The sequence below is a fragment of the Numenius arquata genome, chromosome 1 (assembly GCF_964106895.1).
Source record: "Numenius arquata chromosome 1, bNumArq3.hap1.1, whole genome shotgun sequence".
Lineage (NCBI taxonomy): Eukaryota > Metazoa > Chordata > Aves > Charadriiformes > Scolopacidae > Numenius > Numenius arquata.
Genome location: NC_133576.1, coordinates 18248012 through 18263936, shown reverse-complemented (window position 1 = coordinate 18263936; position 15925 = coordinate 18248012). Strand labels below are relative to the sequence as shown.

General features: G+C 39.8%; 1 protein-coding gene across 1 annotated transcript in view; it reads left to right on the top strand.

Annotated features, from left to right (window-relative positions):
- IMPG2 (interphotoreceptor matrix proteoglycan 2) overlaps nucleotides 1-15647 on the top strand; it is a 56652-nt gene extending 41005 nt beyond the window's left edge. Inside the window, exons 10-19 of the mRNA XM_074164093.1 lie at nucleotides 761-778; nucleotides 2775-3019; nucleotides 3640-3722; nucleotides 7546-7870; nucleotides 8435-10194; nucleotides 11319-11538; nucleotides 12731-12941; nucleotides 14132-14320; nucleotides 14508-14706; nucleotides 15564-15647. Coding sequence (XP_074020194.1) covers nucleotides 761-778; nucleotides 2775-3019; nucleotides 3640-3722; nucleotides 7546-7870; nucleotides 8435-10194; nucleotides 11319-11538; nucleotides 12731-12941; nucleotides 14132-14320; nucleotides 14508-14706; nucleotides 15564-15647 — 3334 coding nt within the window. The remainder of the gene's footprint in view (nucleotides 1-760; nucleotides 779-2774; nucleotides 3020-3639; nucleotides 3723-7545; nucleotides 7871-8434; nucleotides 10195-11318; nucleotides 11539-12730; nucleotides 12942-14131; nucleotides 14321-14507; nucleotides 14707-15563) is intronic.
- The last annotated feature ends 278 nt before the right edge of the window (nucleotides 15648-15925 follow it).

The following is a 15925-nucleotide window of genomic DNA, read 5'->3' as shown; positions in this document are numbered from 1 at the left end:
TGACAGGAAGGTTCCCAGTGCTAATTGTGCAAATGGACTGACAAACTCCACTTTGTCATGGCCTGCTATAGGAGAATAATTACCTGACCTAATAAACTAGTTTGTAGATACATAATAGTTATCCCTGTGTCAGCAAGGGAAATGGAATGCCACTGTCTTCAGCCCTTGCAGGAGCCCAGAGGCAGGTCTGACTTTTCAGTTCCTACTTTGATTTGTTGCTAGAACCACAGCAAACTGGAGTAATGACATGGGAAACTCCGCTGAGGCTCAGCCTGGGAGGCAGCAAAACCTTCCATCTCAATATTTGCAGCCTAATACATTTGCAAGCTCTCAGTTCATTTAAGAACACAAATAAAAGGTTTGATATTTCTGGCAGAATACCAGGGCTCTGTGCTCTGCTGTGCATGACAAAGAAAACATGTTTGTAAACTAAACCTTTTAGGTAGAATTAATGAGCCTTGATTTTCTTGGTACGGACAGCAATTTAACTGCATTATTTGCAGTAAGATGAGATGGCTCTGCTCTGCTGATTCCTTGTGATCAATAGGAAATATCTCAGTTCAGTAAAAGCAGAACTGTTTGTTATGTAGCAGAATAACTATGCAGCTTGTAACCATTTTGCTGTAAGCTTTTTCAAATTTGTGCGCCCTGTAGAATAACAAACCATATTTGCTAAAAGTTAGAAGACTTAAAGGAAACTATAATATTGATTTAACAAGTTTTGCTGTTGTGTTGTGTTTTGTTTTGTTTCTATATTCAGCTCTCCTGAGGAGGACAGGTAAAGACAACTTTTTAATATATATTGTCAGAATACAGATGGAAAAACAAGTTTAGCTGGAGGGCACTGTTTTGGGGATTTGTAGTTTTGGCTCCAGACCGAGATAGTTATCCAGCATAAATATTATGTGAGGGGGTTCTACCAGAAACTGTGAGTAACTGCTCTGTTTTGATTATGGATAAACCTAATTTGCTTATTTAAGTCCTAATCATAAAAAACTACTTGGGGAAAATCTTCCTAAACACAAGTCAGCTACTGGGCTAACTTGTGTATAGGAGTCTCTTTTGTGAAGAAAACAAAATTGCTTAACGATGACTCAAGGTCTTTATACTTTGCAGCAAAGTCTTGGATAGATAAGGGATGATTATTATTATAGTCATTAAAGTAGGTAAGAAAACCATAGTTTTCCACCAAAGGCAGTTGGCTTAGCTACTTCAAGGCCGGGGTGCTGCACATCTTAGCAGTAGTTTTACAAACATTCTTTAGCAGAAGATGGGATCAGTCTGGACTTGGTTTTTGTTAGATGTATGCAGGTTAAGCATGCAAAATATTCCTCCTTTTAAATTTTTTTTAAAATTTCATTATTTTAAGAATTTTACAAGACGGAAAATGAACTGCAGCCTTCAACTTGCTAGAAGTATTTTCTTTTGTGTATTTGTCTCAGTTTTACAGAGAATGAGCATTCTTATTTTAGAAGAAAGGTTAGAAAAAACTAATCACTTCACAAACAATAGTGACTTAAAGTCATCCTCTGCTACTCTGCGCTTTCACAGGCTAAGATGCACAAAGATTATATTCCAAGTACCAGATGTTTTAGCCCTTCCCAGACGGATGATGGTGGTAGAGTTGCTAGTTAGGAATTATTAACTGCAACTGACAGCACAGTTGTATTAAATCTAAATGTTACTTTTGAAGAGCATACTGTATTCTGTCTTTGCTGTGCCTTTTCACTACTGCTGTCCTCTTTTATTTCCTCTGCTGACAGTGCCAATGGTGAGCCTATGGTGGGCTCATCTCAACGACAGAGCCAGCAGCAAAACTCCAGGAGGCTCCTGGTTTTAGTCAGTGTGTTTGCTGATTCTGTTTCTGTTGGATCTGGCGGTGGGGCTTTAGAGACTTCTCTGAACAGAGCCATTACTTTAGCAATCCAGTCCAGCTCTGTGCAATGAGGAAAACCTGCCTCTGGAGCACATTTTTCTAACACTTCATAGATTACTTCATATTCTTGCTGTGCCCTGTGTACAGCCAAGATATTTTATATCTTCTAAAGCTCCCTTGTGCTTCTGCCCAGTGTATGGTAAATCTGATTGCTACCAATGCTGTCATGTGGGAAAGGACATCCAGATATATTCAAGAAAAGAAAATTAAGAAAACGGAGGAGAATTAATATGAAAAAAGCTGAGCTGTACACAGATACAAAACTTTTTAAAAGAACAAGTGATCAATAAATCTAGAAAAATGTTACCAATCATAAGGTGTCTTAAAGACATTATTTCAAGCAGACTGACACTGCACAGTGACAAGTGATCAGGGCTCCCTCTTGCTACTGTACGTTGCTACTATATACAGCCTGTTTTTCCAGGCTGTTTTCATATCTCAGAGCCATTACCATTATTGGCATAATCTTAAAATCATCACTCACACCACTGCATGCCAGCAGACCCATTAATAATGCTGGCAGAAAGACACCGTTTTGGTCTGCTTGTGATCTGTCTACCATTCACTAGTAGAAATATGGGGCTGGGACCAGACCAGATGACAGGTTCTGGTAGCCTTGTCCTAGAGAACTTTGCAGTGGTGGAAAGCACAGGCAGGCAGACATAAGTGTGAAAAGAATTATATTGGTTTTATTTATAATCCTTAAATGCAATATATTTTTGTATATTAAAATAAGGTATTGACATAGGTTCTCAGGGAAAAAAATCATAGTGCTTGCTATACGTTGGAAAACCTTGTATCTCTCCTCTGTATTCTCTTTCTCTTTGTACAACTGAAGAGGGGTGGAAGTTCGCTATGCTGTTACATTTGACGGAAAAGCCACCAGCAATGCCACCTGGGACCTGATTAACCTTCATTCCAACAAAGTGGAGGACAACTCCTTTATGGGCATAGAGGATAATCCAACAGTTGTGTACACCATCAGTGATTTCCGAGATTATATCGCTGAAATCCTCCAGAAAAATGCCTTGCTTGAAAACACTTCCTTGTCTTTAGACCCTAACTCTCTCCAGCTTACTAATGGTGGGTATCAATTATGATGCATTGGTGGGCCACATATCTAAAGTTTTACAAAATAAATCTCAGAGACAAGTGAATTATGCTGCTGCCCTCTGAATAATTAAAAAGAAGCAACAAAACCAACTGTGTTGTAGCTTGTTTCAGTTTTATCTTAACCAGGTCAGCAGTAATACCCCAGTCATAATCTATTAGATTAGCCTTTTTTTTCTTTGACACCAAGGTTTGTGATGTGCAAATTCAGTAATACTTCAACAGTTAACAGGAGTAGAAGGGGAAATGTGGTTCCCATCAGGCACGTTGCACCAAGATGACCTTCAGCTTAGTAGCTCTGTGTTGGCCTAGAGCAGCACAAAGGAAATACCTGCTTTATTGTTGACTATTCAACAATCCTGCTAGAGGTGTTGGAGGAGTGCTGTCCACCCCTCTGTTCTCATCTTTCCTCTGTACTTCTTGTAAGTGATCTGGGGGCATTTCCAGAAACAAAATCTCTCTCTTGGAAACTTTTTGAAGAGATTTTACTCACAAATCTGAGATGAGGGGAGGGTTTTTCAGTCAGTCTTCCAAAACAACTTCTTCACGTTGCTACTACAGCCTTTATATCTCAAGTATTTATATTTCCACAGTGAAAGAAATACTACACCCTACGGCAGAAGATCCATCCTGGATTACTGAGCATCCAGTTGTGCTGGAGCACCCAGAGTTCGATGTGAGTATGGTTCTGAGCAGTGGCCTTTGGACACATTTGAACAACTTAACCCAGCAAGGTAGAATTACAGCCAACACCCAGAGCTTCTTTATCCTGTTGTTCATGCAAAATAAGTAGTGATGAGGACATGCCGTACACTGGAGTAAAACCTCTGGTGAAAACTCTCACCTGATAATTTGATATCAGTTGCACAACAGTTTTCCGTGAACATTTTCTATTACATGGCAGTACTGTGTTCCTGGCTGTCCAGCCAGGTCTTTCTTCTTAGGCTTCCTTTGTCTGATTTTTCATAATGTTTAGACTGTAAATTGCTCTAAAGACATGATTCTTCCCACAATACTATATTTCTTTGGAAAGTGAGGAAAAGCAGTAAAGCTGGCTGCTAGAAGAGATAACAGGGTAAGTTTCATACGCTCCTTTTATTACTGTATTGCTTTCACTGAAAGTTCTCAGTTCAGTTTTAAAATTATGTCCATCCCCTTAATGGCAGCAAAAGAAACACAGGAAAATAATAGCCAGTGGTTTCTTTTTGTGTGTGTGTGTGTCTTGAAATCAAAGTTGTGTCATCTGATTACTTCTGGAACAACCCAGGACATAGACTGAAGTTCCTCAGTGGACAAGAGCCTTAGTATCACTGACCGTGTCTATACAATGCAATGGGGATTTATGCAGAGATACCAAGTGATGCTGGGATCGAGTTAATTAGTTCTGCCGACAGCTAGAATTTCTGAATGGTGGAGCATTGTCTGGGCTTAAGGATTTATCCCGTAGGTTTCTGCTCTGCACTCTGTTCTGTAACAGAGATGTGACTTCCAAGAAGAAATGAGCTCAGTTCATCCCACAAAGTCCAGATCCACCTATGCTTGGTGGTAGCTCTTCACTAAGTTTGTTATAAGATAATGTTGTGAACAGACACATTTAATTCAGGCCAATTTCTGAAATCTTTATGGAAGCAAAATTCTTGGTGACTTCACTGAACCCAAATATTCTTGTTAGAACAGTCACGGGTATGATATCCTTAGTTTCATGTGAGTTTTCCGTGAGTTTTAAAAACTAATCATTGATGTCTAAAATGCAAATTCATATGGATTTGCCATAAATGGCTTAAACATGGTGTGGATAAACATGAAATGAAGTTAACTTTCAGGAAGGGGCTTTCTCTTTACTAGAGCTATCCAATTAGATTAAAATGTTGCAGTAAGACAACTTAGTTTCAGTAAGACAAAGAATTCTGCCATCTTTACACTCTATATGTGGATACTTTGACAGATGTGCAGGCAAGACGATTTTAGACTAGAGGTAGCTTTACAATAATAAATCTTAAGCCAGTTTTAAGGAATAGTATATACATGAAAAATTTCTGGAAGTTACTTTTTTCTCATCATGGACTATGAATAATAATGTCATTTATATCTTCAATCAAAAACTCTAATTATGTAAAAGATACTGAGTATATTAAAAACAGTTGTGTACAATCTGTAATACACATAATTTGGAAAGTAATTTCAGATAAATTTAAGAAAATCATAAAAATGCTTAAACAGTAAACAAGGCTGAAATGATTAGTCAGTTACTTCCACAGATGTCAAACCTTTATGGTTCAAGTGGATACTGTTGAGTAGAACTGTTACCTACCTAGAAAAACAATTTTGCTATTATTTTTCTTAGCTGATTTGAGAATAAGTTGGATTTGTATTATCATATATACTCATGACATAATGTGGGACTGTCATGACTTCACCATCTAATTGCTAGCAGATGGTACCAACTAATCATTAATTCTTTGAGGTTTACAGCTGTCTTAAAAAGTGAAGAAAAAAATCAAGTCTAGTATTTGTAATCTGTATTTTCTTGTTATTTCTGTTGAGTTGTAACAGGTAGAATGCTCTGGCTTGCTGAATACAATGCCTTTCTGGCAGCAGAAAATGGAAAATCAGGGAGGGAGTTCTGTGTTTGCAGTCATCTGTCATATTTGTAAGCCTTTCAAAAGACATTAGTGAAAACCAGAACTTGCCAATATGATATTAAACTTGTTAATATAATATATTGCAATGTAACAAGAATCTTTGAATAATGTTAGTTGTCATAGGAACATCTATCCACATTCAAATAAATGATGAAGTGCAATCCCTGGCAACTAAATGCTCACATACAACAACAAAAAAAAAAGTATTGAGAAGCTATTGCTGGTAGTCCTTATTCATTCTTTATGGAATTTATATGTGTAATTTGTTTCTAATCTTGCACAGTAACTTTTTTTACAGCTTTATTTATAGTGATCAATTTTGCCAAAAAAGGTAATTGCTGGAGCATATGTCTAAATGGTATATATTCTTTTCGACTGATTGTTACCATACAAATTAAAAAATGTGGGGAGACTGTGGTGGCATAACAACTGGTTATAAAAATGTGATCGATGCAGGTCAGTACAAGAAAAATAACTTAACTGGCTCGTTTCCAAAGCATTCAAATGCAGTTTGAATGAAGTTGAAATATCAATTCACTCACGTTTCAACCAGGAGTATAATCTCAAATTGAAAAGTATTTGGACTGTTCCTGTTATTCATGCTGGTCAGGTAAAAGAAGGAGATTAGACAGGAATGGTGAGCTACAGAAATGGTTATGTTTTTTTGAACTGTAATAACATATTACGGAGACCTGTATCCAGTGCCCACTTAACTTTACTAGTCATCATCAGCAATTGGTTAGTTCTTTGTAAATTGCTGCTTCTTGAAATTGTTTGGCAGTTTTTCATTCCCCGAGGTTTTTTTTGTCCATCTCAGACTATGGCACAGCACTGATATGTGGGCAGGTATTAATGTGAAGCACTAATTTCTGAGGTTTAGGCAGTCAGCTTGCTTTTCTAGCCTTGACCCAAATAACTTAATCTCTTCATTGTTTTTTCCCAATATAATTACCTCGACACACTGTGGTAGTAGATTAATATTAAAAGATGAAGTGTGCTAAGTATTCTAACTGTAAACCAAAAAATGACCAAGGTATGGAGTAGTAAGTAAATGGTGTGCAAATTGGAGATTTAAAAACAAATTATTTTTTCACATTTCAGACAGTCGGCAAATTCATTGTGCGTACTTTTTGTTGTTCATCTTTACTGCTGATAGATTTTTTTTTTTTTTTTTTTTCCTCTGCACAGGCATCTCAGCTTTGAGACTAAAGTTATTCCAGGTTCTAAATGCTCTTCTTTACATTATGGTTTTTGCTTCCTTCCTGGGTTCTCATACCCACATACTAAAAGATAGCAATAAATAAGGGCATGCATGCATTCAAGTTCAGTTTCTAAACTCAATTTTATGTATCATAGTAACTATAGTCTTATAATTACTGTATTCATTATGTAGCTGATGAATAATAGCTGCTAAGACATCTTCATACTTTAGGAAGGCAGACAGTACTGTGTGTGTCTATCTTTGATTTAATTACAAATGGACAGATCCATTTTTTCAGTAAAGGAGAGGAGGTGGGGTGGGTATAGACGGTAAATCTCTTAATGCCGTAACTGAAGCTGCACTCCAGACAACCTGAATGGCTTCTTTCCCTTTTTAGTGGACATGACTGGACATGAAATGTATGTCACAAGGATGTGCATTTTACATGCACATGGCACATGACCAGCAAAGGGTATATATTTGGTGGTTCTCCCAGTTTGGCCCCTCCTGCTGCTGTGCATTGCTTTCTCACTGAGGCAAGAGTACCAGATTTTGCTGTTGGCTGCTGCTAACACCCTTGATGAGTTCAGCCCAGTGCGGACAGCCAATGCTTCTCCTACAACAGTGGAAATATTAATAGTGGGTTTATGTTCCAGGACAGCACCTTTTTAGCTGAACGGCCCTCAGCAGATGAATCAACTGTCAGCAATACCTTGCCCTTTGATTTCACCAAACCAGATTCCACTTCAGATAGTGAACAGTCCAATGACAATGAAATCCGGCCAGGACCAGAAAATCTGGACTTTGAGCCCAGTTTGGCACCTGAAGCTCCGCTCTCCTCAGAGGCTGATGCCACTTCTTTGCCTGATGGGCTGAATTTAGAGGATGAGAATTGGACTCCTCATTTGGTCACTGCACCAGCATTAGGGCGGGATTCTGTGGACTCTCTGGAATGGCTTTCAGCCCCCAGTTCTTTAGACGGTAAGTTAATGCCATTGACTGAAGCTTAAATTTGGATGCCAGCGCTTCCTGATACTCACCAGAGGTATAGTTCACCAAAGTAACTTTTCAGAAAGGTCTAAAAAATCGGATATCTTTCCTTGATAGTTTTTACCTCTCCTTTGTGCGTGTATCCAAGAACAATATGCTAAGTTAAATGTTTGTAACAGCTAATAATGCCTGCTTATCCCTTCAGGAAATGGTACACACATGATACTTCTCTAACTGCACAGAAGTATTTTCATATAGGGCACGTTTAGGTGATGCCATGCAGAGGTCAACTGATCTGTGAAGCAGACTGACTAGCCTAAGGACCTGCCACACAGTTACTGCTTTATTGCTTACTCTGCAGTCTTGACTTGGACCATAGAATACCTGAAAGAAAAGTGGGAGGGGTCAACAGGGGTCCTTCTGATTTAGGCATACAAAGGCCAGGTTGTATCATGGGAAACATATTGAATACAGATCTACAGACAATAAAATTAATGGCATTTGATACTTTTTATCATAAACAACAACTAATTGGAAATTTATTTTTACTTTTAGTGTTTGAAGAGACTGGACTATCTGAAGACCTTTTGCCTTCAAGTCCTCCTCACCTTGTGCCTGAAGAACCTCTATCTACAGATGATTATGCAGTTCCTCTGCTTTCTGCACCAACAGTGGCCTCTTCATCAGTCATAGAAACTGATATTAAAGAAACAGTATCTAGTGAGAAAGAAGAAGAAATTCAGGATAGTCCTGCAGGCGATAACAATGCAGACAGTACCAATGCAGACTCCGTTTTGCATGAGTCTGTGGAAGAAATTCCTTTTCCCTTAGAAGTACACCCTATGGAAGATGAAACCGATGTATATCTTGGAGACAGAATTACATATGATGATGGGTCTGGTTCGGCTTTTGATGGTTCGGGAAAAGAAATGGAATCAAGTATTTGGCCTTGGGAAGAAGCAACACTGGAACCAGTTTTCTATCCTGGTCCTGATAGCTGGCTTGAAGATGACAATGAGTCTTTGCTAATCAGAACTGAGGATATTCCTGAAGGCATGATCTTAGACTATATTCTTAACTCTAGGAATAAATTAGATGATGTTCCTTCCAAAGATGAGAATGAAGGTATGGCCAATATAAAAGAAGATCTCCTTGATGAGTCTGAAACATTTGTCTTTCCAGAGACCACAACTCAGCAGGTACCTCTGTTACTTACAGAAGAGCCATCATCAGCAGAACCATCTACCCAGACAGAAATACCAGGCATGTATGATTCTTCTTTTGTTAAACCATCACTGGTTTTGGAGCCTTCAGTGGACCATTCCTCTATAGACATGCCAACTGGAGAGGTCCCTGTCTCACCACACAATACAGGTCTGCCTATGGAAGACAGTTTCCTTACATCTACAGGGACCGTCAGTGTGCAGCAACCTGAAGAGTCCATTGTAGGTCAGAACATCATTTCTGAAGCAGTCGAACAGCAAAATGAAGACAGGACGACGGTAGAACTATTCACAGTGGGGCAGTCAGATGTAACTGAAGCTGCTACAATAGGCCACTTGGACACAAGCTCGTCAGAAACTATTCTGACTGCAGATCCTTCCATGGTAAAGCCTGATGCTTCTACAGAAGAGCAGCAAAACCTAGATTCATCATTGGCAGGCCAAGACACTACTGGATCAGCAGTGAAGAAACCAGCTGATGTTTGGCCTACTGACAAAGCACTAGAAAACTCATTAGATCAGACAGTGCAATCAGCAATGCCAACTGCCACTCAAGTTTCAACTGCAGTCCCTTCTGTAATAGATCAGACCACTGTTCTAGAGGGCTTTGCTGTGCAGGGTGGCACAGACCAGGACACAGATGTTTCCATGAGCTTCAGCACTGTTATGAACTCTTATGTAATGGTGAGCGTAACAACGAGCACTGTTGAGCGTCCGTCCCATCTCCCTCCTGTGGGATCCACGGCATCATCGTCTGTCGCTGCCTCAACAAAGCTGGGAGATGAAACGACGAGAGTCCTGGATGTTTCAGTGAACCTGGATGGTGTGAGCACCGTCCGCTTTTCTCCTGAGCTGACTGAGGAGGGAAGGAGCATGACTGAAAGTCACGTGGAGCTAACAACTCGTGTCCACTCCACAGAGATGGCCAGTGTGGCTTGGGTCACACATGAAAATCGCAATAGCACTTCTATCCCGTCACGAGCTCTAGTCGTGTTTTTCAGTCTTCGGGTTACCAACATGATGTTTTCAGAGGACCTGTTTAATAAAAACTCCCCTGAATACAAAGCGTTAGAGCAGCGATTCTTGGAACTGGTAAGAATCACTTCTATCCTAAACGTCCTTTATCAGCTAGACAAAAATTGTTGGTAAATAATAGTTTGTCAGCTCTCTTTTGCAGAGAGCAACTCAAGACTGGTGCTTACAGATATTATTTGTGTCCCTCCATGGGAAAATCCTGTCCAGAAATCATAGAATGATGGAATTGCCTAGGTTGGAAGGGACCTTTCAGATCATCTAGTCCAACCATCAACCTAACGCTGATAAAAACCATCACTAAACCACGTCCCTAAGTACTATGTCTACCCCTCTTTTAAATAGCTCCAGGGATGGTGCTTCAACCACTTCCCCAGGCAGCCTGTTCCAATGCTTGATAACCCTTTCAGTGTAGAAATTTTTCCTAATATCCAATCTAAGTCTCCCCTGGTCGGGTGTGTTTTGGGTGTTTTATTCAGTCAGCAGTCTCTCTAAATTGTAACTTTTTAGGTCTATGGGCCAGCTGCTCTGATGGTGTCAATAAATGTAGCGGTGTAGCTGAAGTCACTACGACACTCCCCTTACTTGCTTCCAGACTGCTCTGTATTTAGTTTATAGGGAGAGAGAGAAGTATAAATAAGTTGGGGCTGTGATGACATAACTTTTCTGCAGCACAGTCACCCCATTCTAAGTGAGAGGTAATTTAGGGAAGTTAGCTGTTCCTAAACCGACTGATGGCTAGCAAAGCCTCACAGGAATTCTACAGCAACAATTGTCAAATTTTAACTAGGAAATCCCCCTCTCCTGACTGAAATGAGCATTTTTGTTGTGGGAGATGAAGGGAGCAAAGCAGAGAGAGAGAAGGGGGACATGCCTGAAGGAAACAGGTAGTCAAACGATGAGTATGCCTGGTACTTAGATCAAGGGAGAGCACTATGTATGTCCTGAGAACTGTATTTCTGAATTGTAGATTTTTGGAAACTGTCTGCAAATTGGTATACTCTTAAGAACTGCCTGAAGTACTTGGGCTCCAGGCAGGCTGCCAGCATGGGCCTCAATTGGGTGAAGTTTTAAATGCCCCTGCTATGGGATTTGGATAATTCAGACTCCCGCTGTCTCCAGTGCAACTGGCTTGTGAAGAGATTCAAAGATTCAGCTTTTCTGTCACATCCCTTGTGTTGCAGCTGGTGCCCTACCTTCAGTCAAATCTGACAGGCTTCCAGAATCTGGAAATCCTAAACTTCAGAAATGGCAGCATTGTGGTGAACAGTCGAATGAAATTTGCCAAACCTGTGCCTCGGAACGTCACCAATGCTGTGTACATGATCCTGGAAGACTTCTGCAACACTGCATATCACACCATGAACCTGGCCATCGATAAATACTCCCTGGATGTGGAGTCAGGTAAGGATGGTAGGGAAGTGAGTTTGGTGCAAGGGAGTTAGAGTAACTTCTGCTTTAAGAGCTTACTAAGGATTGATCCCAGTGCCAAAGAGACCGACCACTGCTTTTCACAGGCGGGGCTTTAGAAAGACACTCTTTCACAGAGTTCAAACAGACAAATAGAAATCTGTTAAGGGACTAAAGAGATGAAAATCAAAGTGGGACCCAGACTGAGCAAACTATATGGGGCCCATATAGAAATATGGGGACAAAACTGGCTCACATGGTACTCCATATAATGCCATTGCACTTTCACTGGGGAGTGAGGGGGAAAGCTGGTCAGGGAGAGAACAGTGGTGCATGGGATCACTGCCCTAGGTGGCAGCCAGTTTAGCTGCCAGGTAGGCCTTTGCACAGGTAACAGCTGCTGCCTCACTCTTGTGGTAAGGTCTTGCTTGCACTAAAAAGTTACAGGCTCTCTTAGTTCACTCTGATACAGGGAGAAAGTTTTTTCCCCTGTCCAAGTTAGGCAGTTGTTTTCTATACAAGCAACTCAGAAATATTTCCTGTTTTAAGGTTAGAGAAAAATAACAATGCTGACCTGCTGGCAAATAGTACCTTTTCTTCTGAGGTTGCTCTCTTATAGAGATGGTCTAATTAGGATCACAAGTCTTCTGATACTGATCATTTAACTGTATGCCAGCCCTCTAAGCTTGATACAAGTGAGACGCCACAAAGGCTACAAGCTTGTGTTCCTTGCAGACAAAGGCAAATCACCTCACAGTAGGTCCTGAGTGCCCTAATTCCCCTTGCCCTTCTGTGTACGCTGCCTAGATTTTCTATAACAAAAAATACTGGAGATCAGCTGTGTTTTACTCATTTGCAAAACACAGTTCCAGCAGACAAGTGAACATCTGAGGTACTGCACATTCCAGTAAGAAAAAGAACATTTTATACTTGGTTTTTCAGTTGGCTTGTTGGGTGGTCTTAGTCATACCGCTGACATGCACTGTGCAGACAGGAACACTTCCTAGCACTTGTTCACCTTAGCAGAACCTTTTTTTACTCAGGAAAGAGGCATGCCAGATTTCTGTGGATTATTTTAACTCAGAGACCTTTAGAGAAAATGGCAGCAGCCAGCCAGCCAGCCAGCGCTTTGCCTCAGTTAAGGTTCTCCTCTATCGTTAGTATTTTCTGCTCTGTGTATTCTCAGGTGAGCAAGCAGATCCCTGCAAGTTCCAGGCCTGCAATGAGTTCTCGGAATGCTTGGTAAACCGCTGGAGTGGGGAAGCTGAGTGTGTCTGCAATCCTGGCTACCTCAGCATCGATGGGCTGCCATGCAATAGCATTTGTGATCTGCAACCAAACTTTTGCCTGAATGATGGGAAGTGCGACATAAGCCCTGGACAAGGGGCTATCTGTAGGTAGGGCATCTGTTTTGAAGTATGTGCCGTTTGAAGTATCTGTTTCCTGTATGAAAACCCCTTATTTTCTCCTCTGTTGGAGCATTCAACAAGATTTGTACAAATTTCCTTAAGATAATGTGTAACAAATGAGATAGTGATTATCACTCATGTTCTGCTGCTGCGTGGAGATCCCAATATTGAAGTTTGTTTTCCTACGTATATATGGGAAATGAGACAGCAACACTTTTTTTTTTTTTTTTAATAGAGTAGAAACATCAGGAAATAAAACAAACTAGGAAAAATGGTAGCAATGGAACATACTTGTTCAAATCACCTTCATTTACCTTCAGGGACAGAATTTATCTGTAGAGGTTTTATCAAGTAGCAAAGTGTTAGATGATGTCATAAAACATAAGAAAGTAAATTCCATCACAAAAATTCATACCTGAAAGGCATATTCATACAGCATAAATATATTTTTTAAAGTGCTCTTGGTTAAGAAAAAGTCATAAAAGTAAATCATTGGTCATTTGGGAAAAATCATTTGTGGTTCATAAAAAGACCGAGGCACTGGCTGCCTGGTTCAAATGTTTGCTTTTCAAAAGATACAGATGGATTTGACAGGATTTCTGTATTTTACAGGTAATGGAAAAGACTTAGTACAAGATGTAGACAAATCATGCTCCCTCTTACATTGCACTTAATTTTTTTCTTTTCAAGTAAAGTAAGTATTTTTAAAAACAAAATATACCTATCAAAAAAAGGTAGGAGACTTCTTGCAAAAAAGAATATTACTACTAGTAGCTATTAATTATGTTGCTTCAGGTGATTTTTCTTTCAAAAAAAGCTTACCTAGAACATCTCTAAAGTCAATCTTAGAGTCCTAGCATTTAACAGGAGAAATAAAGATGTTTTTAAAGCTATAAAAATGGCTACTATCACAGATGTATAAATTTTATCATATTTGTATAATGGTGTTAATTAGAAGCAGGTAAATATCGGAACTCAAGCATGCTTCAGCCAGTATTTATTGAGAAGCTGCTTTCTGCCTTTACAGTGTTTGATGTGTCGTGCAAGGTTCAGTCAAGGCATAACTTGAAGTGTTACTGAGGTGACTTAACTGAGGGCATGTCATAAAAGGAAGTTAAATACGTTTACATTAACCAGCTTTTGCTGGTGTTTGATTTCCCTGAGTTTCTGTTTTGCAGGTGTCGTGTGGGAGAGAACTGGTGGTACAGAGGGGAGCACTGTGAAGAATATGTGTCTGAGCCTCTGGTTGTGGGTATTGCGATTGCTTCTGTGGCAGGATTCCTTCTTGTGGCATCTGCTGTCATTTTCTTCTTGGCCAGGACCCTTCGAGACCAGTACACAAAGAGTGACACCGAGGACTCACAGGGGTAAGTGACACCATCTAATATTTTAAAATGCATCTGCTACAATAAGGATAATCCTGTCGTAAGTCTTATATCACATAGTTGACAAGCAACAGGATGTACAGGTGCCTCCAAATGCCAGGCTTCCTAAATCTATCTGCTGCCCTTCCAGGCTGCAGAGAAGCTCACAGTTTGTTTATTGCTCCCCCAGGCAGGGTGACAGCCTCTCATCCATTGAGAATGCAGTTAAATACAACCCCATGTATGAAAGTGATACGACTGGCTACAGCCATTATTACCGGAGATACCCTCAGCTAACGTCCTACAGTTCTACCAGTGCAGAGACATCCACAGACTACAGCAGTGAAGAGATCAGGCACATTTATGAAAACAGTGAGCTTACTAAGGAGGTAAATGACCTTGTTTTCATAGTGACATGGAAAAGATCATGTGACCAAATAAGCTTATTCTACACTTGTAACCCAAGAGGTGAGCCCACTCTTTCCCCAGCATCTACACTCTAGGTAGACAAGTTGCAACTATGGCTGCTGCAACTCCCTAAGAGGAGAGAAAGGATTTCTTTCCCTGCTTGCTATTAGGTACAGAGAAAGGAATAGGTGTGTTCTGGCCTGTAATGCATTTCACATGATAAAGGAGCTGACTGCTAAAGTAACTTCAGGGGAGTTGGGGAGGTTTTCTATATTGTTCAATACAGCCTTTAGCGCTTTTAATGCCAACTACCTTATGTAAGAGTATATATACAGTAAAAACCAGGAGCCTCCAGGCCTTTTTACAGGTCTTTCTATAACCTGTAAGTTAGGTCACATCCTTCTCCTTTCTTCCTGTATACAAGTATCCAGGTTTTACTCTAGAAGGCTAAAGAGAAGGGATTTATATCCAGGAACTAACCACAAATCCTTAAGCAACTTTAAGTGGTGTGAATCTAGCCTGTAGCTGGGCTTTTAGGCAAAGTATCTATGAAAGATAAATGGTTTTGTTAAAGCCTGTTGAAATGCCATACTCTATCCAAAGCCTGGCTTTGATTTAAAAGTAAGGTATTGCTAGACTCCAATGACGTGCTTCACTTCACTTAAAAAAAAACCAATAACGTAAAGAAGAATTTTAGTATTGGAGTGCCCAGTTTCAAGCTCTATTTCTTGAAATAGCAAAGCATAGGTATTTTATTTACCAAAAAAACAGAAATCAGTTTTTTCAGTGGTATTTTAATTTCTATTATGTACTTACAATTGTGTTTCTTGTATTCTAGGAAATTCAGGACAGAATTCGAATTATAGAGCTCTACGCTAAAGACCGTCAATTTGCAGAGTTTGTTAGGCAGCATCAAATGTGAGTGAAATGTCTTGTCTGGATAACTAACTCCTTTGATGTTTTCTCATGTGGCCTTTACTACATTACTATATTTTTCATATGAAAGGTCTAGAAATTCTGGGACATTAGAGGTTAAGATTTCAACATCATTTCTGAAGAGGTTCAACCCTTTTAAAGTACTTAACATAATCATTGTCAAAAGTAGATAACCCCAGAAGGTATGTTAAAAGCAGTGAAGAGGAATCCCAAAGTTAATAGGTGTCGCAGAAGCACTGACATTTATTTAGGTCCTTAAAAGCA